Source organism: Talpa occidentalis, unplaced genomic scaffold, assembly GCF_014898055.3.
Source record: "Talpa occidentalis isolate TD23 unplaced genomic scaffold, MPIMG_talOcc4v2.1 talOcc4.12, whole genome shotgun sequence".
Taxonomy (NCBI): domain Eukaryota; kingdom Metazoa; phylum Chordata; class Mammalia; order Eulipotyphla; family Talpidae; genus Talpa; species Talpa occidentalis.
Genome location: NW_023601212.1, coordinates 20,706,704 through 20,730,062, shown reverse-complemented (window position 1 = coordinate 20,730,062; position 23,359 = coordinate 20,706,704). Strand labels below are relative to the sequence as shown.

Below are 23,359 nucleotides of genomic sequence, written 5' to 3'. Positions count from 1 at the left end.
GTTCTCTGTTAAAGGGGGCGGCCACACAACGGATCTACAGGACAGATGACGGAAGACACATTGGAGGGTAGAGAGAACAGACCGACATGAACGAAGCACAAAGCTGTTCTTGCCGAGATGCTCAGCCAGGCTGCTGTACTTTACACTCTGAGGTACAACCACCATCCTCACTACCAAAACATTCTTCCTTAATTCTCCATCAGCAACATCCATCTCTTTGGGTCATATATCTAACAGAAGTTCAGAGTGAGAACGTGGCAGTCCATCCAATGCCGCAAGGCCCACGTCAGCAGCTCATCCACCTGCTTTCCCTCTTCTAGGTTGATAATTGCAACACAGTATTTCCAGCCTATTCTCCTGAGTCCTGTTTCTTTGTGATTAATGTAGACCCTCAGCTCTCTGGGGCCAACACCAAGCTCAAGGCTATGCTCAGCCACCCATTTTCCTCCATGAGCTCACTCCAGCTCAGGTGATGCCAAGCAGGCTGCCACCTCTCGGGCTCCACACAGGCCCCTCCCTGTTGTCCTTCAGGGCAGCAATAGGCTGTTGACTCACTCACTGCCCACTGCACCCTCCAGGTGGATTGAGGCAGACACCCTGCACTCTTTCAGCTTGTGTTTCTACCACTTGTTTTTCATCCAGGCATGGGTTCCTGCACTACTCAGTCCTCTGATCTTAACAAGGCACAACTCCCTCCTAACTCCCTGACTTACTGAGTTGGGGTTGGGGGTGGTGGTGACTGAGCTGCCAGAAGTTGCTGCTAAGACCCCTTTCCTACTATTAAGATGGTCCTTTTGAACAGCTTTAAAATCTTTTCCCTGTACTTGGAAACCATGTAATAGTGGGAAGCTGGGGAAGAAGCAGAGGCCGAGGGGAAATGATAGGCAGAGAAGGGTTAAAATGAACAGAAAACATCTCCTTATCTGGGACTATTCTAAGAACTTGACACCAGGGCTTCTCTAACCTGCCACAAGTCACCTGGCAGGGCGATGGTCAAAATACAGATTCTGTATTTCTGTATTCTAATTCAGAATCTGTATTCTGGAGTAGTCCTGAGAGTCGGCGTTTCTAATCAGCTCCCAGAAACACACACAGGGCTGATCCAGAGACCACACTTTGGGGAGCAAGGTTTTACAAGTAGGATCTCAGGGACAGATGAGCCAAGAGAAGTTGGCCCGAGGTCAGGCTGCTAATGAGTGGTGAGCCAGGCTTTAACCCAGGTGTTCTCATTTCAGAGCCGCTGCTCAGCTGGTCATCAGCTCCCACCACATTCTGTGCTATTACCACGTCTCAGCCCTGCTCCCAGGTCAGTCTGAGGGGCACAATCTTGTCACCACTTCGGTGGCAAGCGCAGTGAGTCCTGCCATTCCTGATTCCTTGCCTGATCAATTCTGATCTTGCATGGCCACTATCTCTGGATAGCTCTCTGGTACTCTCTGGCTATTGATAATGCATATTACAAGTTCTTTGCACATTTATCAGGAAAGGGCAGAAACAGAGGTGTGGGAAGGGTAGAGACAGGTAACACCTACAGTTTCTTACATCCACCACACATCACAGTTGATGATCTGGAGGAGCCGTTCTTCACGGACTCACACTGGCTTCACGCTCATCAGGACATTATTCATATTTTTCCCCTTATTTAAGAGCAAATCTTCTGGGATTCCAGCTTCCAGATCCACTCCTTTCTATACACTGAATATGCGTGCGTTGGCCACGCTACAACGCTTGCACATTGCCTTATTTGTGGAAGTTCTCTCTCTGGACTGCTTGGGGGCCTTACGCTGCTTCCAGTCTTCTTTAACGAAATGTGGATTGTTACAACTCTGGCATCACCAACTCCTGCCTCTGAGTCATAATTTATTTTTGCATTAACTTTCCACATCAGAGCATCTTAGTTTCATCTGCCGATTCTAATGTAGCTTATATCCAGAGGGGGGAAATCTCTGCCCTCCCTATTTATCTCTAAGCATTAAGTATCCTTCCATTTAATCTTATATATTCCATTCCAGAATAGTCTGTCACTTCGAATGTTCAATGGGCTAAGATACACCCAAGTACGTGAAAAGTGAGAATCAGGTCTGGGTAGCCTGGCAATAGCAAGGGTGTCTGTCCAGGACTGAGGACAGGGGTTTCAGGATATCGAACTATCAGGGCTGAAATGCTCACAAGTCCTCACCCTACATCCTCATACACGGAGCATGTCTGAGACATGAGCCCTGTCTCTCCACGAGGCCTCATGTAGATCAATGTCTCTAGGCTCCTGTTTGTCCATCAAAACCATAAAACAAGAATAAAGTCTTTTATCAATCTCACCAAAATACTGTCTAAAGAAGGTTTTAAATGCATAAAAACCCTAAGGAGGATTTCTCTATACAGTAGGGCATAAAGCCATTTTCTGGGCTCACAAAGGACCCTAAGGGCAGACTATGCACCCACACAGGTGCCCGCAGACATTCGTAGGGCCAGCAAATGCCAGACATCTGTGCTTGTAAACCCTGATCTCGTGTATAAATGGATCAAACTCCCTGCCCCAGCTCACTACACCCAAACTGGCTGTTAACAGCAGGGTTCCCACCAGCCATTGCTTAGCACCACCCTGAGCAAAGCTATCCATCATTATAGCTGCCCTTCTCCTGCCCTCCCCGACTGTGGTTGTCCCGATTCAACCCACCAGGAAACAACCCCAGAGGCTCCCTTGGGTCACCTGCCTTGGAGCACATCCAACCCAGATAGTGGATTTGCAGAGGGCAGGGGCCTCACAGAGACCAAATCTACACTCAAGAATTACAATTGTATCCCTCAGGCTTATATAAAAATGCTAGCAAACATATTGTGAGGTTTCTTTTGGCCAGAGCACAGAGGAACCAAAGCTCCATGGCCTGTTTTTCGTCCACAGCTTCCCCCATGTCACAGGGCAGACCAGGACCTAAGGCAGGGCTGTTCTTCATCCCCACAGGGGAATCTGGGACAGGGACTTGGAGCACAGACCTGGACAAGGAGCCAGCTCTGACCCTCATGTATGTTTTTCTTGGCCCAAACATGGTTTATAAAAATTACACATTACCTGCCAACTTGTAAGATTCGTATAAAATTTTTCACATAAAAATCCAGGCGTCTGAGCATCTCTTGAAAACACAGAAGACTGGGGTGTACTGATCCCTGCTTTGGGCACAGGGACCAAACCAAGAACCTAAAACAGCACCCCCTCAGAAGGATATATTCTCCAGTTCACCAAAGTTCCTTACCATTATCCTAGGATGTCTCAAACACTGCAACCGAATATCAATCACCACCTTCAAATTACACACAGGTGACTGTTTCTTGAGCCTGTATCTATCAAAAATAGGAAAACTACACATTGTTTTGGAGGGTCACACACTTCAAAATGAAGGGGAGAGATCCCTTTTCTTTGGGGAGGTAGAGAGCGTCATAAGCTTGGAGGCAGATTCACCCCTGCCCTCTCTCCAAGGCCTTTGAATGGCAACTCTTCAAAGCCCCTAAACTATCAAACACTGCAAAAAGTCAACTATGGAAAAGACTATGGAGGATCAAATTCAACTCACTGAAGTCTAATGAGTTAGAAGGATGATCCCGTGAGAAAAGCCAGTGCAATTCCATCCGGTTCTGCTGCAGCCCCCAAAATGCCTCAATGTGGGTACAGTGCCTATCCTATCAGGTCAGAAAAGCAATCCCAAGTGGTGTGGATGTTTGCAACCCTAACCTCATCACTCTGTGTTTAGCAAATAAGGAGCAGACACTATTCTAGATTCTATTCTTGTCAGGTAATTCGTCCCATCCAATTATGCGTTATGCTTTTCTGACATGGCCTCAGCAAGGCACAATGGCCCCACAGAGCAACCCCATACTTACGTCACTGCTCTTGGGCCGTGCCAATGCCAGGCTGTCTCGGGCTAAGGCCACAATCACGTTGCTCTTCTCTCCAGCCCAGTGCACCACCATCTGATTGTGGGAGTCATTCAGGCTGACCTGAAAGAGACCAGACCAGCAAAGGACTTAGGGTGCCCGACCAGGCCATAGCATTCGAAACCAAGACTGTCTTATGGAAATGACCTTGTCACTGGAAATGACTTTTCTGAGATCTGGAGCACTGGCTAAGGGTGGCCTATTTTTCCTCCCATGCATATTCCCAGACTCCACATCCCCAGGAACAAACACCAGGCCCCTGCTATTTTACAGACAAGTGGATTACAAAAAGAAAAACCCTCCTCAGACTCTCACTGGCATAACCAATCACTTTGCTTATTTTTATGCTTTGCGAAATCAATCTCTGGTTACTTTCATCCTTATTTATACACAGGACAAACCCACCTAAGGTTTGTATCCAAAACACTGAAATGGCTCCCTCAAAACAGTGCCTAGGTCAGAAAGACCACCTAGTTCCAATCCAGTGCTTTCTCTGGTCTGCAGGTGAAATTGCTCCTCCTTAGTGCAAACAAGGATGAACAAGGGGAAACCATTCCACTGCAGATTTAGTTAATTTTGAAGTGAAAGTAAGGAAACATTGCCAGGACTCCACAGAAATGACCTTTGGATTATTGCTAACAGTACCCCAGACTCCTGGATTTTGTAAACCTATAAAATAATAAATCAAGAAGGCTAAGAGGATTGGCCAGTCATATATTGCCAGGTAAGGGCATTAACAAAACCGCCACTGTGTCGGAGTTTGGCTGGCTGCACTATTTCCTGTGCTTCTGAGGACACAGCAAGCTCTTGTCCAGGCTGCCGTGCAGAGGGTGTGGCTCTGGGTCTGAGTTCCAGCCCAGAAAATGTGAGAGAAGGTAATTAGTGCCACAACGCCGGCCCCACACAGCCTTCTGTTTTCTCTCCTGATCTGCAGGCTGCATCCAGAAAACTCCAGAGTCCCAGGGGAGAGCAAAGCCTCCAGACAGAAGGACGTTATCTCCCCAAGAAGGCCCGGCCCTAATCAGCAACACGGAGCAGGTTGTCTATGACCCAAGCAGACGGGGTAAAGGAGGAGAGAGCCCTGGACCCCTCAGTGGCTTTTCAGGCTTTTATTGGGATTTACCAATACACGGCAGGCAGGGGTGCTGGGGGGGCCGGGAGGCTGACAGGCCTCCCAGCCCCCAGCAAGTCTTCAATCATTCTGGGCTCTCTCGCGTTCTCTCTGCTTCTCTCGTGATTCCCTGCTGACATCCCCGTGACGCCGCCCTTATAAGCTCAGTCTCTCAGCCCAGGTGTACCCACTTACGCATGCCCACACCCCACTCCAGGTGCCTACCATCAGGCATGCATTCAGGACCGCAGGGATTCATCATCAATTCTAACGGCAGGAGGGCAGAAAAGCCTGATACTTTTTATTTACCCTACAGAGGAATTTCTGCAAAGGAAGTTTTAGTCCAGGTAGCGCTATAGGGTGAGCAGGGCTGAGTCAAGCGCTCTGAAAAAGCCATTTCCCCCTCACCATCTGAGAGGGGACGTAAAGGGGAAACGTAGGGGCTTCTCACGGTGGCTCCGGAAGCTCAACTGGCCTAATTAACTCACAGCTGTCCATAATTCCGCTCTAGAACATTCTTTGGGGGGGGTTTGTTGGGCTTTTTATTTTTAAGATTTTATTTATTTACACAAGCACTGGGGTACAGGCCAGAGGCACGGGAGGGTGAGAGAATCCACCAGAGACAGGGCAGGGAGCAGAACAGGCAGAAGGACGGAAATACACTACTGAGGGGAGCAGTGGGCGAGACAGGAGAGGTCTGCTGCACCATGTGGGACCCTCCCTGGCTAGCCAGGAATCGAACCGTTGCCACCGAGGCTGTGGACAGCTTCACAGCGCTGTGCTCAGCTGTGCTCAACCCGCTGCGCCACCGAGGAGGCACGAACATTCTTTGTTTTTTAACTGGGCCTTAAGGACCCCTAGATGGCGTCCATCAGGCACAGGTGTTGCCAGTTACCTACTCAAAGGACAGTGCTTTGACGTCCACAACACCTCAGTAACAAAAATCCTGAAAGCTGGTGTTAATGTTAAGAATCAGGACAAAGCCCCCAAACCACGGTATTGCGTCACCTCCCTCTTGCTAGGCAACATCAGGGAGAAGCTGTTCCACAGCCTATTCAAACTCAGCTGTCTCAGGCACTCAAGTTTCTGGGCTCTAAGTAGGTCCCGACCCAGACCTCTTGGACTTTGGCAAAGGATGATGAGCCTGAGCTTCCCGGACCTCCTAGTTTCTTTCCATCAAGGTTCTGTAGCAGAAACCCTCCCCTCGCCACGCGCCCCCTTTCTTCCTATCCTTCCTGGAGACCCAGCACACCCTAACTTGCCCCACCCACTCCTGAGGCCCTCTCAGCTGTCACCAGGAGAAGGGAAACACCTGTGCCACCAGCTTGGCCGGCAGAACCACCAAGGAGCTAATCCTTAAGTACTTTGCTTCAGGCTTCAGCACCTGCATCTAATTTGATCCAGAATCTATCGGTTTTGGAAAGTATTTGAAATGAGACCTCTTTAGAGACAAAGACCCCTGATATTTTTGTGAATATATTATTGCAAAATGTTTCTTCTTGATTCCAGAGAGAGAAGCTCTGCATTGACGGAAAAGTGCAAATAAAAAACAGAAATAAATAATTTAATCCAGAATGCTATGGGGAGAAAGCAGCTAAGGAAGCCTCCATTGGTTACAGTGGCCTTCGCCCAGCCCTCCCTTCTCCCATCTCTCCTTCCAGCCCATGCCTCTAGGAAGAATCTGGAAGCATCTGTGAACCAGAAGCCCACCAGCACAGGTGCCCTGGAAATTCAAACTAAAATTCAGCTCCCCTCCAAAAACAGTCTTACCCATAGAACCCGAATGCAATAACCAGAGGAACCTGTATAGACACCACACAGAAAATCAGGAACCTAGAAGCATCACCCCTGTTCATCCAGCAGCAGGGATGACAAAGCCCCCCTGGGCCTCCTCTGTGACCGTCACCACTGGTCTGCAGCAGCTAACAATGACGTAAGGCTCTGAACAGGTCACAGAGCTTTCAGCAAGCAGTGGAGAGAGGCCTGAACCCCACTTGCAGAAGTCCTTCTGCTCAGCGGAGGTGAGATTCACGGCCCCTGCACCGATGTGAGAACAGCACAGAGGACAAGGATCAGCACATCCAACAGCTTTTGTACAAAGGAAACCTGGGCGGTAGCTTGGTGAAACACCTTCAAAAAAAGACTTTTTTCTTAGATGTCCCTTTTATTCCGAACAGCAGGCTATAACAGGGCAGGCCAGTGCAAAGAAAAAGAAATCCTGGCACGAGATGGCTTGTCTAAGGGCACCGGTACCACACAAACAGTTTGGCTCCTGTGTCTGGAGAGCTGTCACAGGAGTCACTCCCTGGAGAGCTGCAGGTGGGTCACGGCTCATCCACTGGCGGCCCGGGTGCCCACACGGTACAAGCCCAGGGCCAGCCAGAAATCCAGGTGCTCAGAGGCCAGCAGAGGGACTCAGCAGCAGGCTGCCAATTTTATTAATGCAAAAACCAAGGCACTCTGGCCTTACCTTCCAACTCTCTAACTCCCCTGTCTCCATTGCCACCACCCCGTACCTCCCACAAAGGGAAAGAGGAAGAAATGGAAGCTAGCTCTCCTGGTGACCTGAAAACCAGAGGCCCAGACAGCCTCCTGCCATCCACAATACCACCACCCCAGCTAGATACCCTCACTTGATGACATTTGTGGTGCCTTTCCCATCCCCAGGGGTTTCATCCTGGTCTCCCCTCCCTGAACCTCCCCCTCATCAGCACCCTTGGGCTCTTGAGAGCCTTCAGACTGGCCTGGCTCACACAGCCACACAGAAAGGGGTGCAGACACAGACCCAGAAGACGCAGGTGGGGGGCAGGGGGAGGCACTGGGAGGGTGGCTTTTCCAGGAACGTAACCTTGAAATGCAGTCAGTCATAACCACAACCCCAGGGCATGAACAACCTCTCCTCTCCCATCGCCAGCTCACAGGGCGTAGCTGGAGCTTGATAAATGAGACACAATTAATTGGAGCTGCAAAAGCAGCAGGGAGGGGGCCCGATGCCTCCCCTCAGAAGGCGAACAGAAAAATCACATGCTACAGAAATCTCTCAACACGAAACTGCATCATAAACAAGAACAGCTTCAGACTTCTGCTGGGTCACAGGCAGTGGTCAAGAGCCAAGAAAACCCCCAGAAGTTGCCTGGTTCAAGGGCCCCCAGCCTACTGATAGACTCGCCAGAGCAGCCCCACCCCAGACCTATAGATTCAGAAGTCCCCTGACCAAAGCCCAGGAATCAGTATTTTTTTAAAGATTTATTCATGCATACAAGAACCGGGGTACAGGCCAGAGGCAAGGGAGGGTGAGAGGATTCACCAGAGACAGAGCGGGGTACAGAACAGGCAGACTGACTGATATATACTGCTGAGTGGGGGGAGTGGGCGAGACAGGAGAGGTCTATCGCGCCATATGGGTATCTCCGCAGCCGGCTGGGATCGAACCCACGCCACAGAGGCTGCAGACAGCTTCACCGAGCTGTGCTCAACCGCCTACGCCACCAGGGAGGCCCAGGAATCAGTATAAGACATGCACACACGTGTCTCTAATGCATCTTATTTGGGGAGCAAAGAATCTGGCCCAATCCCCATGCCCCTGGTAGGACCCAGGATCTAAATGCCAGTGGCTGGAAGACTCAGTCTGGTAACGTGGTTGTGGTGGGGAGGTAGCTTGGGGTATTTGGGAGTCATTGTTAAAATTCTATGATCCACTGATATATGCTATAATGTGAACAAATCGCAAAACACCATGCAATGGAACGAAGTCAAACCCAAAAGGAGACATGTTGCTTGGTTCCATTTACATGAAATATCAAGAACAGGTAACGCCACAGACAGAAAGCAGATGGTGGTTGCCTGGGCCTGTGGAGAAGAAGGAGCAAGCAGTTACTGTTTAACAGGTAAGGGGTTTTATTTGGGAGTGATGACAATTTAGAACTTGATAAAGGTGTGGTTGCACGATGCTGTGACTGTTCTATCTGCTGTGGCACTGTCCACATTAAAATGGTTTGTGTCCGGTTAGGTGAATTTCACATCAACTGAAAAAAGAGCCTCTATCTTATGACCTGTAAGGAATATTACAATTCTCAAGCCCTGATCCAGTACCTAGGAGCTCCTACTCTTAAGAAGTGCTTTTTTCATCTTGATCCTTCATGCTACCAAAATATGCAGCTAGAATGAGTCATTCAGGAGGCAGGCTGAGGAGTGGGTCTCTGGCCAAAGCAATCTTTCCAAGGGCTGTCAGCTGCATCTGCAGTATCGCAGCATCCCTGCAGGCCTGCCGGCCCCTGGACCCTGGCAGGAGAAATGGCCACGGGCTCAGCATCCACCTCTAACGCAGGACAATCATCACCACCCCACAGTGACATAGCTGCAACCACATCACCCCACGATTTCATCTCATTCCCAAGGGGTGGTCCAGAGAGGTTAAATGATTTGCCTTATTATTTAGAAGGGGGTAGAGGAGGAGGAGAATCTGATGATACCAAGGCCACAAGCTCTGGGTTGTTATCAATAGAAAAGATGGTAAATGCACTGTCTCTGGGCCTCTCTGGTGGCACAGGAGTTAACGCCTCAGCGCAATCAGGCTGTCTCCAGCCACTGCTGCATGAGTTCGATCCCAGCCAGGGAGCTGACCCACATGGCGCATCAGACCTCTCCTGCCGCGCCCGCTGCTCCCCTCAGCAGTGTATTTCAGTGGATCTGCCTGTTCTGCTCCCCACTCTGTCTCCAGTGAATCCTCTCACTGGCCTAGACCCCACTTCTTGAATGCATAAATAAAATATATCTTTAAAAAAAAAAAGTAAGCGAGAGAAAAGAATGCAACTATATTTAAAAAAAAAAAAAAAAAAAAAAAGCACACTGCCCCTGCATTCAGTTACCAGTTAAGTGCTCATGGAGGTCTATGGGATGCTATACTCCCCCAGAGGCTCCCTCATCATTGCTTCCCCATCCAGAGTACACACAGCACTTTGGGAGAAATCAGTGTTGGAAGTCTGGCCATTCACGAGAAGCGTACAACAGTCACTGTAGAGGCTTTCTCAGGAGGACGGAAACACTTATTGGGAAGGATCACAGTTCGTCCCCACTGGCAGTTCTTCTGCCATTATCTCTGACAAGTTGGTCAAACCCAAAGATCAGGATGTCCTAGACACCCACAGCCTGCAGTCCCCCGTCCCCCCGCCACCACCCCCCCATTCCTATACAGCCTCTTTCCAGAACGCAGAGGCAGACAAATAAGGCAGTCTGGTTCATTTCTCGGCCCTACCAGCAGTGAAATACAAAGAAGCATTTTTAAAATTCTACAATGAAGTTTAAAACAAATATCCTGTCCTTCAACTACAAGGACAGAGGCAGCTGCTAAATGCCCTGAACAACAGGCCGGGCCTGAGGAAACCAAAGACGGACTCCCAAGGTCCAAGAATAACAAGGTTCTCTCAAACCATCCGTTTGCACGACCTAAATGCTAGGGATGCAATCGCCCCTCAGTGTCCCCTTTCTAGGCAGTGCTCTCCCTATATTTAGTAAGCTCATTATCCTCCCTGGACTCTCCACCTAGAAGCAGAGCTGAAATCTAGTTTAAGAGCTCCCTGCAGGAGCCTACTCAGCTCCCTCCCTCCACTTTTGTGATTGTTCAAGAAGATTCACCTATAGACCTCATTAACTACTTTGCTAATGAGTTCAGGCAGCCCATTTTACAGATGGGGAAACAGAGGTAGAATGATCTTGGATTAAGAAACTTAGCATTTCAGGGCCTCCCTGGTGGCGCAAGGGGTTAGGAAGCAGCCTATGGAGCAGGCTGTCCACAGCTACTACAGCATGAGTTCGATCCCCAGCCAGGGAGCTACCTACATGGCACAGCAGACCTCTCCTGTCTCACCCGCTGCTCCCCTCAGCAGTGTATTTCAGTCAATCTGCCTGTTCTGTTCCCCACTCTGTCTCTGATGAATCCTCTCACTCTCCACATCTCTGCCTGTACCCCAGTTCTTGTATGCATAAATAAATAAATCTTAAAAAAAAAAAAAAAGAAACTTAGCATTTCAGTAGTATCTCCTTAACTGGAGACCTGAGCGCCACAATCTCTCTCTCTCTCTCTCTCTCTCTCTCTCTCTCTCTCTCTCTCTCTCTCTCTCTCTCTCTCTCTCTCTCTCTCCTTTCTCTTTACCAAAAGAGTGAAAATCAGATCTTCACTGACATATTATCACTATATCAATTCAGAGAGACTTATCTTTATTTCTGATTGCTCTTTGGCAAGTTGATCTGTCCACACTGGCCTCTGGGTGCCACTCCTTCCTGGCGAATCACCCCTCTTTGTTATTTACCAAAAAGCATGCTTTGCTATTTTGTTCTCTATTAAACACAGCTCCCAACTAAAAAGAACCTGTGAAAAATCCCTATCAGGAAAATCATCACCCCTTACTTTACCAATTGGTAAGTAAAGGAAGAAGTTATCAGAGCCACAAAGAACCTCAGAGAACATCTGAGCCGACTTCCATATTTTGCAGGTGAGGTTAAGCTCATAAAGTCTCCATCTTAAATCTGTCTGGTCTTCAGGGCAACAAGCCCCATCTCATTGGTTGGCGCGACCTCTGGACTAGCCTTCAGCGAGGATTCACCATGACCCCAAAGCCACTGTTGTGAGCTCTTTAGGTTGCTTCCAGGCCAGCCACTTCCCCTGACTCCCCTCTCCCTGGCTCTGCATCTGCACCATGAATAGCACCCCCACCGCGTTCATTCAATAAATATTTATTGAGCACTTGCTATATATCAGACGCCAAGCGAGGTGTTAGGAAAAACAGCAGACCTCTAGATCCTGGTGCCAGGCTCTTAAGTTAGTAAGGGAAACAAACGTTAACCAGTAAATTCCAGGAATAATGGTTAAATTACAATGGCTAAATGAGAGGGAGGAGGCAAAACAGCATGTGGGGGAGACAGTGCTCTGAAGGTCAGACAGACCTAAGGTGGATACTCCCAGGATGAAGAGGAAGTTAGGGAGGAAGGAGATGCAAAAAGACCTCCAGACCAAAGGATGGGGACAGGGAGGGACTAAGGACTTGTCACATTTGTGAAGTTAAAAATTAGTGTAGGGCTCCCTGGTGGCGCAAGGGGAAAGACGCAGCCTCTGCAGCATGAGTTCGATCCCCCAGCTGGCCAGGAAGCAACCCACATGGCACAGCAGACCCCTCCTGATTCGCCCGCTGCTCCCCTCAGCAGTGTATTTCAGTCAATCCCCCTGTTCTGTTCCCCACTCTGTCTCTGATGAATCCTCTCACCCCCCCCACACACACACCTTTGGCCTGTACCCCAGTTCTTGTATGCATAAATAAATCTTTAAAAAAAAATTAGTGTAGCCAGGACAGCAAAGGAGAGGGTAGAATTATAGTTGGCCCTGAACAATGCCAGGGTGAGATGTGACAAGCCCCTCACAATCAAAAATCTGCACATAACTTTTGATTCCCAAACTTAACTGCAATTAGCCTGCTGTTGACCAGAAGTCTAACCAGTTATACATACCTAACACCTATTTTGCACATTGAACGTACTCTATCCTATATTCTCACAATAAAGCCAGAGAAAAGAACATGTTATTTACTAAGAAAATCACAAGGAAGAGAAAATACATTTACAGGACTGAATCTTTTTATCGATAAGGGATGTTTACATTGTCTGTACACAAAGAAATCTGCGTTATGAGTGGATCCCTGAAGTTCAAACCTGTGTTGTTCAAGGCCAGAGTTATAGAAGATCTCTAGGCTTTAAAGCAGGAAGAAAGAATTCTCAACAAAATAGCCCATGGACCCCTGCTCAGAAGCAAGGCTTTCACCGGGATATTTACAAGAGGCAAATGTGCCATCGATAAGTTGAGGCCAATCAGACTGTTTGAGCCTAGGTTCTAGTATTTACTAGTGGTATAACTCCCCGTGCCTCACCTTTCTGAGCCTCAAGCTGCTCATCTGTGAAACGAGAATAGTCATCATTCTCCCCAATTTCACAGCACTGTGATAAGAACCCTATGAGATGCTATCCATGCATATACTTCATAAGGTTTAAAATGCTATAACATTTCCTTTTGTTATTGGTATATTCTTTAGACCAAATTGCTCTCTACCCAAATAAGCCATTTTTCACAAATGGCTCACATAAAAAATTAACACAAGCATCACCAGGGCTGGAACAGCGAGGTCTAAGCACAAGCAGTGACATATATAAAATGAAGAAACGCTGCACGCCTGGCCAAGCTCAGAATTCAAGGCCAAGGGCTGCTCACATTCTGCAGCCAAGCTCAGAAACCTGAGGAAACGCAACCTCATTTCCCAAGACTCCTGCACGGAGGTAGCACCGATTTCTAGCCCTTTCCATCTCCCCAGGGGAAAGTATTTAAACATTACATCCCCAAGCAAGGACTCAAGACGTCACCTTACCAGCGGCTTTATTTTTTACCACACAGTGAGGGGAGACGATAGAGGGAAGCTCACAGGGACCCAAACAGCAAATTTCTCAGGAGTATGAGATGCCTCTGAACTAGCAGGCAGACCCCAGGGGCTAGCTTAACTCCCCCAACTCTGTGTTGGCAGCCTTTATCCAGTGCTCCACAACCACGCACCCCTCAACTTTTCTTCTCTAAAGATTCCAGAGCTGGCTTCTGCCATCACCCTTCCATCACCACCACTGGCAGCACACGTTGCCAAATCTAGCAAACCATGTGCATGTGCCTATATTTTTTTTTTAACTACTCGGTGAAAGAACTTCAGGGAACTAAATGTATACAGATGAGGTAAGTCATAGGTACATGATCTCATGTTACTCAATTAATTGAGCACAGGTTTCAAACATCCAAATCTCTTCCAAATGTTTCCACAGTCCCACCAGCCACTCTGTTCTGCCCCTCTCCCTCCCCACGATCAGCAGGTCCCTCTGCAGAGACCCTTGGGTGGGCCAGCACTAATCTTTCTCCCCAGATACTTGGAAATGTCTATTAGGGGGCCTCCTTGGTGACACAAGGGGTTAAGTCTCAGCGTTATCAAGCTATCCACAGCCACTGCAGCATGAGTTCAATCCCCAGCCAGGGAGATAACCTCTCCTGACTGGCCTGCTGCTCCTCTCAGCCTATTCTGCTCCCCACTCTGGTGAATCCTCTCACCTCTTCCCCCTACTCCTCCCAGCACCTCTGGCCTGCACCCCAGCTCTTGTAGGCATAAATAAATAAATCTTAAAAAAAAAAGAAATGTTTAGTAGGGATCCCCTGGGCTAACAGAGAAATAGGGTGGCTTACTATCTAGGCCCCTAACTCCACATAGAGCTCACAATCTAGGCACCACTTGAGTCTCCAAAGGACCAGTCCCTCCTCTAGCCTTTCTCCCCAGGTTGCTTAAAAACCAGGCCCCCCAAACTCGGTCAGCTCACTCCAGTTTTTCCCAATTTCTTCTGGGCACAGAAGTTTCCTAAGAGCCCAGATTTTCAAATCATGACACTATTCATTCCCCGGCCCATCAGTGCCAACTAACATATTAAATCCCAATTCAGGACCCGCTTGTTGACTCAGAGCTACACATACAATTCACCCTCTCCCCCACCCCAGACCCCCTCTTTAATCCACAGTTGTTGGGGGGAGAAGTTTCTACTCAACAGACTAGTAGCTCTTTTCTAAATAATAGAAGTAATATTAGTTATCTCCATTAAAAAAAAAAGGAAGAAGAAATAATAAACAGCACATTGGCTCCGACACAGCACAAAACGCGTTTGCTATACATACATCTTTTTATTGCCCTTGTCTGCCACTCAGATTGGGGACATAATCTCATCAGCCTGCCTTTCTGAGAATTCGTAGCCGTGTTTTTAATCTAATTCAGGGGACTAGAGATAAATCATCATGAAGGGTCCCGATTTTCTGAGCCAAGAGCCCACACGGCAGTGCGCAACAGCAACGGCATGCTAAGTTAAAGGGTCGACCAGGGAGGGGGGGTTCCATACAGTGACGAAGACCACACGCCATACTGTTTGTCTACATGCCAGCCTGCTGGGTCACGGGGATGAAAGAAAGACCCAGCTATGGCGAGGTAAGTCAACAAGACACAGGAAGTGGAGGGCAGGGCAGGGGAGATGGCCCCACAGTTAAAACCCTGTTTACAACTCTCACCGCTAAACAGACAAACACCACAGAGGCCAAGTCGGTGCAGGTGGACCGTCAGCGCAAAGTCACGCCAGAGGTGGAGGCACAAGGTCGAGTCTCATCACCCAAGTCACTCATGGAAAGAGGAGAGGCTGATGCAGGTGTATCCCCTATGCCGAGGGCTGCAGCCACCACACCCTCCCAGTGCACCAGGTCTCCTGTCTCCTGACACTCAGCTTGGCAGTCAGCAGTGCCAAAACCTGGGGTTACGAGGCAGCCCTCAACTCTCGCTTTTCCATCCCTGTTTACGGTAGAAATAAATACAGGTCTTTGCTGTAACTACAGCTTCGCTCCCAGGGGAAGTAGAGGTTACCTACCACAGGGAAAAGGAGGCCTTCCACAACTTGTTAAAGCTAAGGCGGCTCATCCAGTGGCCATTTAAACTTAAATTTAAATTGATTCAAATGAAATGAAAGCCAATTCAATTCTTCAGTCACACTTGCCACAGTTCAAGTGCTCAACCACCCTGTAGGGTTAGTAGTGCACACGCCAGACAGCACAGATAAACCATCTTTCCATCACCACCGAAAAATCTAGCAAACAGCACTTTACCAGAAGATCTGGCAGGAAGCCAAGAAGATAGGCTCTTCTGGCTCTTAGCAGCAGTGATATGATCACAGATGTTATCATTATTATTAACAATTACCCAGTGGATGACAGAATTTTGTATTTCTCACTCGCTATGATGATCAAGATTGCTAAAAAATCCTGTTTTCATGGAACCCACCCCCAAATGCACAAAGCAGTCCTTATTTTACAATAAAAAATGGAGGGTCCCGTAAGTACATAGGATGAAACCCAAATCTTGATCGAGATCAGCAGCCCACCCTGGCTTCTCTGATTTATAGCTTCATCAGCCACCTCAAAGCTAGAAGGCTGCCCATGCCACTTCTTCGAAGGCCCAAGGTTCACAGGTCGATAAACCAATAAATTAGGTCGAAATTAACTGCGGCTCATTTTAAACTGAGGGAAATTGATTTCTGCATCTACGTGGCTGGACTGAATATGCCATGTGCCCGAGCATTCTGGGGGTACCAAGAGAATGCATGGGTAGGTTCTGTGCTCCCTAGCAAAGAGAATACCTTACCCCTGTATTCTGGAGAAATCCTAATCCCTGAATATTCAACAAACCAAATGTAATGAGCTTTTCTTTACTTTCCATTACAACGAAATCTAAAAAAATAGAGAAAAGGTCGCTGTAATACTCAGCTTTAATGCATTTCTATGCAGTCAACTGCCAATTATCTGCATCTGAATTACTGTCAAAAATTTTAAACTCCAAACTGGCTTTTCCTGAGCACATTATGCCAACCATTTCACATATCAGCTGCTCAAAGAATGCATACTCACTTTAATATTAGCCTAAGAAAATTTAATTATGAAAGTAAACTGATGTTTCATTAAAAAAAAGATTAAATAAATACACAGCAAAGTAACGGTTTGGTTTTTTAATGACCTGCTCTCCAGTATATTGGACTATTCCTGTGCCTGTCCCTGAAAGTGGACAGCACAAGGCCGGCTCCATCGATCTCTAGCCCTGGGGTGAAACAACGACATTACAAAGAAGGCTGTCTTCTCAAAGAAGGAACAGACCAAGATATGACAGTGAAATGTTCCTATAACATCCATCTCTTGCTTTGGGATGTTAGTTGCCGTTAGATCTGCTGCCTGGATCCCAGGTCTCAAAGCAATTTATTAAGCATACCATTAACTGCATCTTACAAAACATAAAGAAATCCTGAAAAGAATACTAGTTAAAAACAAGATCCATCATCTCTATATTCTGATCTCACTAGCCTGGGCTCACACCTCTAGGGAGCTACCTTCTAGCATCTTCCCGGGTCAAAAAGGGCTGCATGATGCTGCTCTCCTAGCCTGCAGGAACCTTCTAATTGGAATGAGAATGCATTTCTTTCACCTGGGCTGGGAAAAAAGTAACAACCCACCTTATACTATGAAACTTCAGGTAAATCCCTTCTTATTGGTAATCATATTGCCATAGTATATTAGGAGCTCGAATTAATCTCATTCATGATATCAGGGCTTATGGATAATAGAAAGTTACTGATATTTAAAGTTTCAAATTTTATATACATATATATTACATATGCAGAATGTTTCCAGAAGGATATAAAAAAAATCTGATGACGGTGGTTGCCAACCAGGTAAAGGGTACTGGGTGAATGGGGAACAGGAGATGGAAGGGAAATTTTCTTCTCGCCACACACTTCTGTACAAATTGTCTTGGAAACAAATATTAAAAAATTACCTACCTGAGACTTAAAAACTAAATGCGATAGCTTTTCATGTCACATTTTTAATTCTCCATCTCCTCGCGCCTGTCCCTGACTCCTTTTCCGCCCATCCCTTCCACCTCTCAAATCCTCCAGCCACCATGACACAAGACACACAGGCCCATAGAGAACTAGAGAGTCAGAGACTGAGCAAAGAACAGCAGACAATAAAAGATGTCAAGTGGAACCAGAAATGTTCTTAAGGTCACATCTCTTATTGAGTCAACCCAACATGCCAAGCAACTCTCTCCCCCATGTAGAAGTCAACTTAAAACAGTACATGCTTTGCCTTCTCATCTTCTGGAACCACACAGGTCAAACCCCCTAGCTTCATAATCAACCAGTCGATTCTTTCCCAAGCCAAGTGTATCGTGCAAGAATCTACTCCAAAATTATCTAAAGCTAAACAGTATCACATCCCCAAAGGAGGCTCTTTGTCCCAGGGCCTTGTGCAGTAACAGACTCTTTTTTTTTTTTTTTTTTTTTTTTGCCTCAAATCAGGACACTGAATACTCCCTGGCCTCTAAAAAGCAGGCATTATGAAAAGACAGTTCATTGGAAGGAAAATAAACCTGTAAATCCTGTTAGGCTTTGTGCTTCATTCCAAAGGATTTTTTCCCAAAACAATACCATTACCAATGCCATGATAGCCCTGAAAAAGAAGATTCTTTATGACAGAATCCCAATTCTTCATTCAAAACCACCCCCTAAGATAGCACAGGATAATCGGTGCTCGGCTACCAGCATCGTGGGCACAGAGTGAGTCAAATCATTTTCACTGGTCGGTTATGGGCAGGTCATGATCCTCCTTATAAATACCTTTTCTGTAACGTGGTTGTGTTCCTCACCTCCAGACCACTCTCCTCCCAGGTGTGCAGTCAGTCCAGAAATATTCACTAAGTGCCACCCAAGTACCAGGGACACAGAGAAGAGAAATTTGGCTTATCTATGCCCTCAAGGAGCAAATGGGGAGATAGACAGTTAGACAAGTAATTATTACAGAAGGCAGTAGAATTATTAGAACTCAAAAGCAGCAGAACTCAAAGATACTCTTTCCAGGGGAGCCCGGGAATACTAGGAGGCATTCCTTGCATGTCCAAGGATGGAAGAGGGGTTTCCAAGCAAAGGCAGAAGCCCATTTCAGGCAGAAGAAAAAGCCAGCATGATGCCACAAAGGCATGGCATTGACATAAAATTTGGAAGAAACTCAACATGGCTAGAATTATGGGATCCCCCTTCATGAGCCCCTTTTTTGGAGATGCATTCAATATCTAAATTTTGAATTTGGGCAGAAAAATCCTAATATGTTACTCAAGGGAATACTACTTAGCTATTAAAAAAGATGAAAATGTGCCTTTTGGGACAAAAATGGATGGTTTTGTAACAGGGTGGTCCCCAGGAAAGGGGGAGGTTCCAGGCTCCCTGCCCCATCCAAATGGAGGGTGGAGCTGAGTAGGGAGAGAAGAAGCTGCAGAGGAGACTGAGGAAGGAAGGAGGCAGGATGGAGCCAGAAGGAGACCTGGAGGAGGCACATGGAGCCAAGAGACATGTGAAGAAACTGCGCCTGCCTTTTGGTCGGGACTGGGTGACACTGATGTGGGCGAGAGGCCCGTGGGGAGGTGACAATGGCGGTTTTTGTCTTGATTTTGCTCTTTTCCTTCCGGGCTTGTCTGGTTGTTTCTGACCCTTTTCTGTGGGTCCCCACTGGATGATGCTTTAGACTTGTGGCAGGCTTTGGGGCCTTGCTCTGGGCCAATCCCATTTGGATGGACTTTTACCCACGAGGGGACGGGTAACTTTGGGTGCTTCATTTAGAAACTAGACTCTTTGCCTTTCCTGTATTGTTTCCTGATTGTATTAAAGTTCCTTCCCATTAAAGTCTCATATGTTTTGTGTTGATGTGGCGGATGGCAGAACCCATTTAGAGCAGGCAGGTTTTGGGGGGATCTGGGGTGCACCTCTCCCTGCCCTGTAAGTTTCATTATAAGTATGACTATGTCAAGTGAAGTCAGTCAGAAAGTGAAAGACAGTCACCAGACGGTTTCACTGATTTACAGAATACAAAGTACCAAAGAAAATGAACTGGAAAACACAACAAAAATAACCCTCAGACTCGGTAATAAGTATAGTGGTTAATGGAGGTGATGGGGTAGGAAGGGGGCGGGGGCTGGATAGGGGATTGCACTGGAGCTTTGGTGGAGGGTAGAGTAAAGAGTGAAATTGTATCCAAAATTAGGTAAACGATCAGCAAATCAATAACAATTGAAAAGGAGAATTAATGAGGACATATAGACATTTAATAAAAAGTGCTAACATCTGATAGCAAATTATTTCACCACTTTGACCATATTTCATTATTACGAACATGCTCTAAGGAATCATGACAGAAAATAGTGAAGATGAATATGGTCAAAATAACTAAGCCTGGTTTACACTTTAAGTAGCAGAACCTGAAAGAATCCACAACATTCCAACACTGGGCTCTTTCTCAGATGCAAATGCTTCCCCTGCAAAGGCCCTCCTTGCTCCTCTCCCTGAAGCTGGTGGCCTTAACATCACCCCTCAGGTTTTCTTCAGCCACACAGTTTCAGCCCTAATCTGTGCTGCCAGGCATCCCCTTAACCTCACTCAAAGGTCAGAGGGCAAGAAGCTGCAGAGTGTCTGAGCCCACCGATCCTTATCACTCCATCTTGTTCCCTCCCATATCACACACGAACCCCCACTGCAGAGCTGTGGTTGTTTACTCTGCCCGTGTCTTCTGGTTCCTGTCTCGTACCTTTACATGCCTATATTTGCATCTACTTTATCTCCTCCTGAAACTGTAGGCTTTCTGAATGCAGGGAGGAAATATTCCTTGCCCCCATCTGCACCCCCATGTCTGTATAGAACCACACTCAATGCAAGAAATACTATGGAAAGACTGCAATTCCTTGGTTTCTAGAGGGGAACCAACCCGGGTATACAGTGGAGCTGGGTTTAGGGCTTGACGTAGAACGGCCTTGTGATTTATGGTCTGCATCCTGACACTTTTGAGAGTGATGGCAGCACTATTCATAAGCAACAGGGACAACTTACAAACCAGGTCTGTCCCAGGGAAAACAGGCAAATGGTCACCCCTGCCCGAAAGGTCATTCCAAAGAGCTGTGATTTACTCTAGAGCTCCCAGAGGGGGTTGCCAAGCCCCTGTGTCACTGACTCCCTGTGCTTATAGTCTGACGGTCTCCACCAGATAGTGTCAGAGACAGAAAGCCCAGTGCAAGGAAGTTCTTCCTTCTATCTAACTGCGATCCTTAGAGATTCAAGCTAATCCCACTTTAATTAACCTCGGGGCAACAGAAAACAATGGCAGACCAAGGCAGCCTCAGAAAAGAAAAAACGCAGCTCAGTGTCCTCATTCTTGGTAGGAATTCCTCATTATGAGCTCCACCGCCAGTTCTCCATCCCTCAACTGAACCAAACTCAATCTGGCTGGCTCAGGAATATAAAAGCTGGGGAGTTTGGAATCACTCCCAAGGAGAACACAGTTCATCTTTAATTTGCCCCAAATCCCCAGAAGCTTTCACAAACTAAACCCAAAGAAGAAAGGGCACCTGTGAGACCTGGAAGCTCTGCCTTCAACCAAAACTAATCTGTGGGGGACCTGAGCTCTGGCAAGAACAGGCCCCCACCCCCTCCCCATTCCCAGCCCCCAGAGAGCTGTTCAAGCCCACAGCAGAGCAGGGCTGGCTGTGAAGATGCTAAGAACAAGGGAGCCTCTCTTTCTCCCTCCCCCACTCTCCATCAGGATGCTGGCGTCTCTGTGGAGGGTAAGGAAGGACCTGGCTGACTTCTTTTAACAGGACAAAAAAGAAGTTTCAGATGGCGGGTAGGGCGAGGACCCAGAAGGGACCCCAGCAGGCAGGTTCCAGCAACCCAAGCTCACCAGTGGATCTACGCCAGGGCTGAAGCTTGATGGAAGTCGAATGCTCGAGCCCACTCACCACCATTCTTTGCCCCCTTTATAGTCCTATATATTTGACTTTCGAAATGAGTTATTTAAGAAGCATTTATAGCCAGTGTGACTATTTGAACACACAGAGGTCACTGAGACAATGCAGACCAAAACAAAAGGGCAGATCACCGGCCCCAAGCGACCTTGGGCCAGTCATTTCACCTCTCCCAGCTTTGGTTGCCTCATCAACAAAATGACACAATAAGATGATGGGTTCTTCCTGACTTTCCAGGGGTTTGACATTTAACTCTTGTTTATTTGCTGAAGAAGTGGCTAAAGAAGAATCAGTGGGAAGAGGCAGAACTCAAGCCAATCTTTCAATTTCTAATTTACAAGGGAACATTTTCACTCTATAAACTGGGAATATCTACCACCTTCACCGGTGCCAGTGTTTCTCCCCCGCCGACCTTCGAGCTTTGCTAATGTCAATCTTAACTGCAGGACACGAAGTCTCACGAGGCAGTAACACAGTCAAATTAATTTTGCCAATGCTGATACTAAACCACAAACTCGGTTTGCAATCCCTCGCAGTAATTCTAGCCATAAAAGTGAAATGCATGTTACTTGTGATCTAATAAACCCATTGCCTGGATAGAAATAAATCACTTACAGAATAATAACACCCACCAAATTCCTGCAGTCTTCCAAGTCCCCTAGTGCTATGAGGGATAGATGCCCAGTCCAAAATAAGGTCATTATCTTGAAAGGGGGTAGGACTGGAGGGTGGAATAGAAGACAGAACCTCTCCCCCAGCACCCGCTCACACATACACAAAATCAGCCCTAACATACACTCACATACACACACACACACACACACACACACACACACACCTCGCTTTGCCTATGCAAAGCTAGGTTTGCCCACCTTAATTGTGGTTAGAAAATGGAAAGTGTGGAAACCCCCTCCCTGACTGTTCTGTGTGACTATACTGCAACCAGGGGTGCTTGCTCGGCTGCCCACGGCTGATACACTAAAGAAAACCTGTTTTTATCCCCACGTAAAATGAAGCTGCGCCTCACCTATACCTGCCGGAAACTACCCCGGGTCTGCACTCACGCTGGGGGGAAATATGCACTGCACCCCATGAGTTACCTAGAATACGTTTGCTAAAATCGACAGGAAGAAGGGGCGATGGACGCAATTCAAGTGCTGATGGGGTTGTACTCCTGGGGGTGAGGGCGGCGGGGAACGCATGCAAGCCGGGAAGTCCCCAGTGGTGCCTGCACCTGGGAGGCGACCGCAAGGATGGATGCGGGGGTGAGTTAGTGTCGGGAAAGGAAAGAGCAGGCGGAAGGCGGGTCGCAGAGCTGCTCACCTGTCCGTACACCTTGATGGGCTCCGGCTGCAGGGCAGCGCTCCGTCTCCTCCGGAGAGGCACCTCGTCCGCCCCCCGGGGCTCCCCGCGCGCCCCCAGCCGCAGCTCGCGCGGGTCGCCCTGCACCACGAGGAAGCCCCGGTGCTGGGGCAGGGGCGCGCGGCCGCCGTGCAGGGTCCGCGTCCAGACCTCGCCGAGAGCCCCGGGCGGCAGCAGCGCGACCAGGGTGAATAAGAAGGGGAGTCGCGACTCCCTCCTGCTGCTCCGTGTCGCCATGTTCGGGCGAACGCTACTGCAGGTGGCGCCGCCGCCAGGAGAGAATGTGCAGCGCGAGGCCGGCTGTGCGCCCGGGCCGGGGCCGCGCGCGCCGCTCCCGGGGCTCCAGGCCGCTCCGGGCCGCCCCGCTGCGCCCGCCGCCTCCAGTGCCGCCGGGTCCCGCTCGGCTCCGCGCGGCGCCGTCACGTGTGAGGCTCGCGGCCGCGGCCGCTTCGCGCACTTTCTCCGCTCGGCGGCGGCTCCGGCCCCTCCCCCGCCCGGGGATGGGGAAGTCGCGGCAGCCGGG

At 48.2% G+C, this 23,359-nt stretch overlaps 1 protein-coding gene across 2 annotated transcripts in view; it reads right to left on the bottom strand.

Moving 5' to 3' along the window:
* Positions 1 to 23,119, bottom strand: part of SORL1 (sortilin related receptor 1) — a 144,174-nt gene extending 121,055 nt beyond the window's left edge. The window contains exons 1-2 of one of the 2 annotated variants that reach the window (XM_037505469.2): positions 22,798 to 23,119; positions 3,874 to 3,990 (exon numbers count right to left, since the gene is read on the bottom strand). In XM_037505469.2, the coding sequence (XP_037361366.1) occupies positions 3,874 to 3,990; positions 22,798 to 23,073 (393 nt within the window). In that variant the 5' untranslated portion in view covers positions 23,074 to 23,119. Of the gene's footprint in view, positions 1 to 3,873; positions 3,991 to 5,050; positions 5,164 to 22,797 lie in introns of those variants that run through there. The other variant, XM_054693157.1, reaches the window with a different exon arrangement.
* Between the last annotated feature and the right edge of the window lie 240 nt (positions 23,120 to 23,359).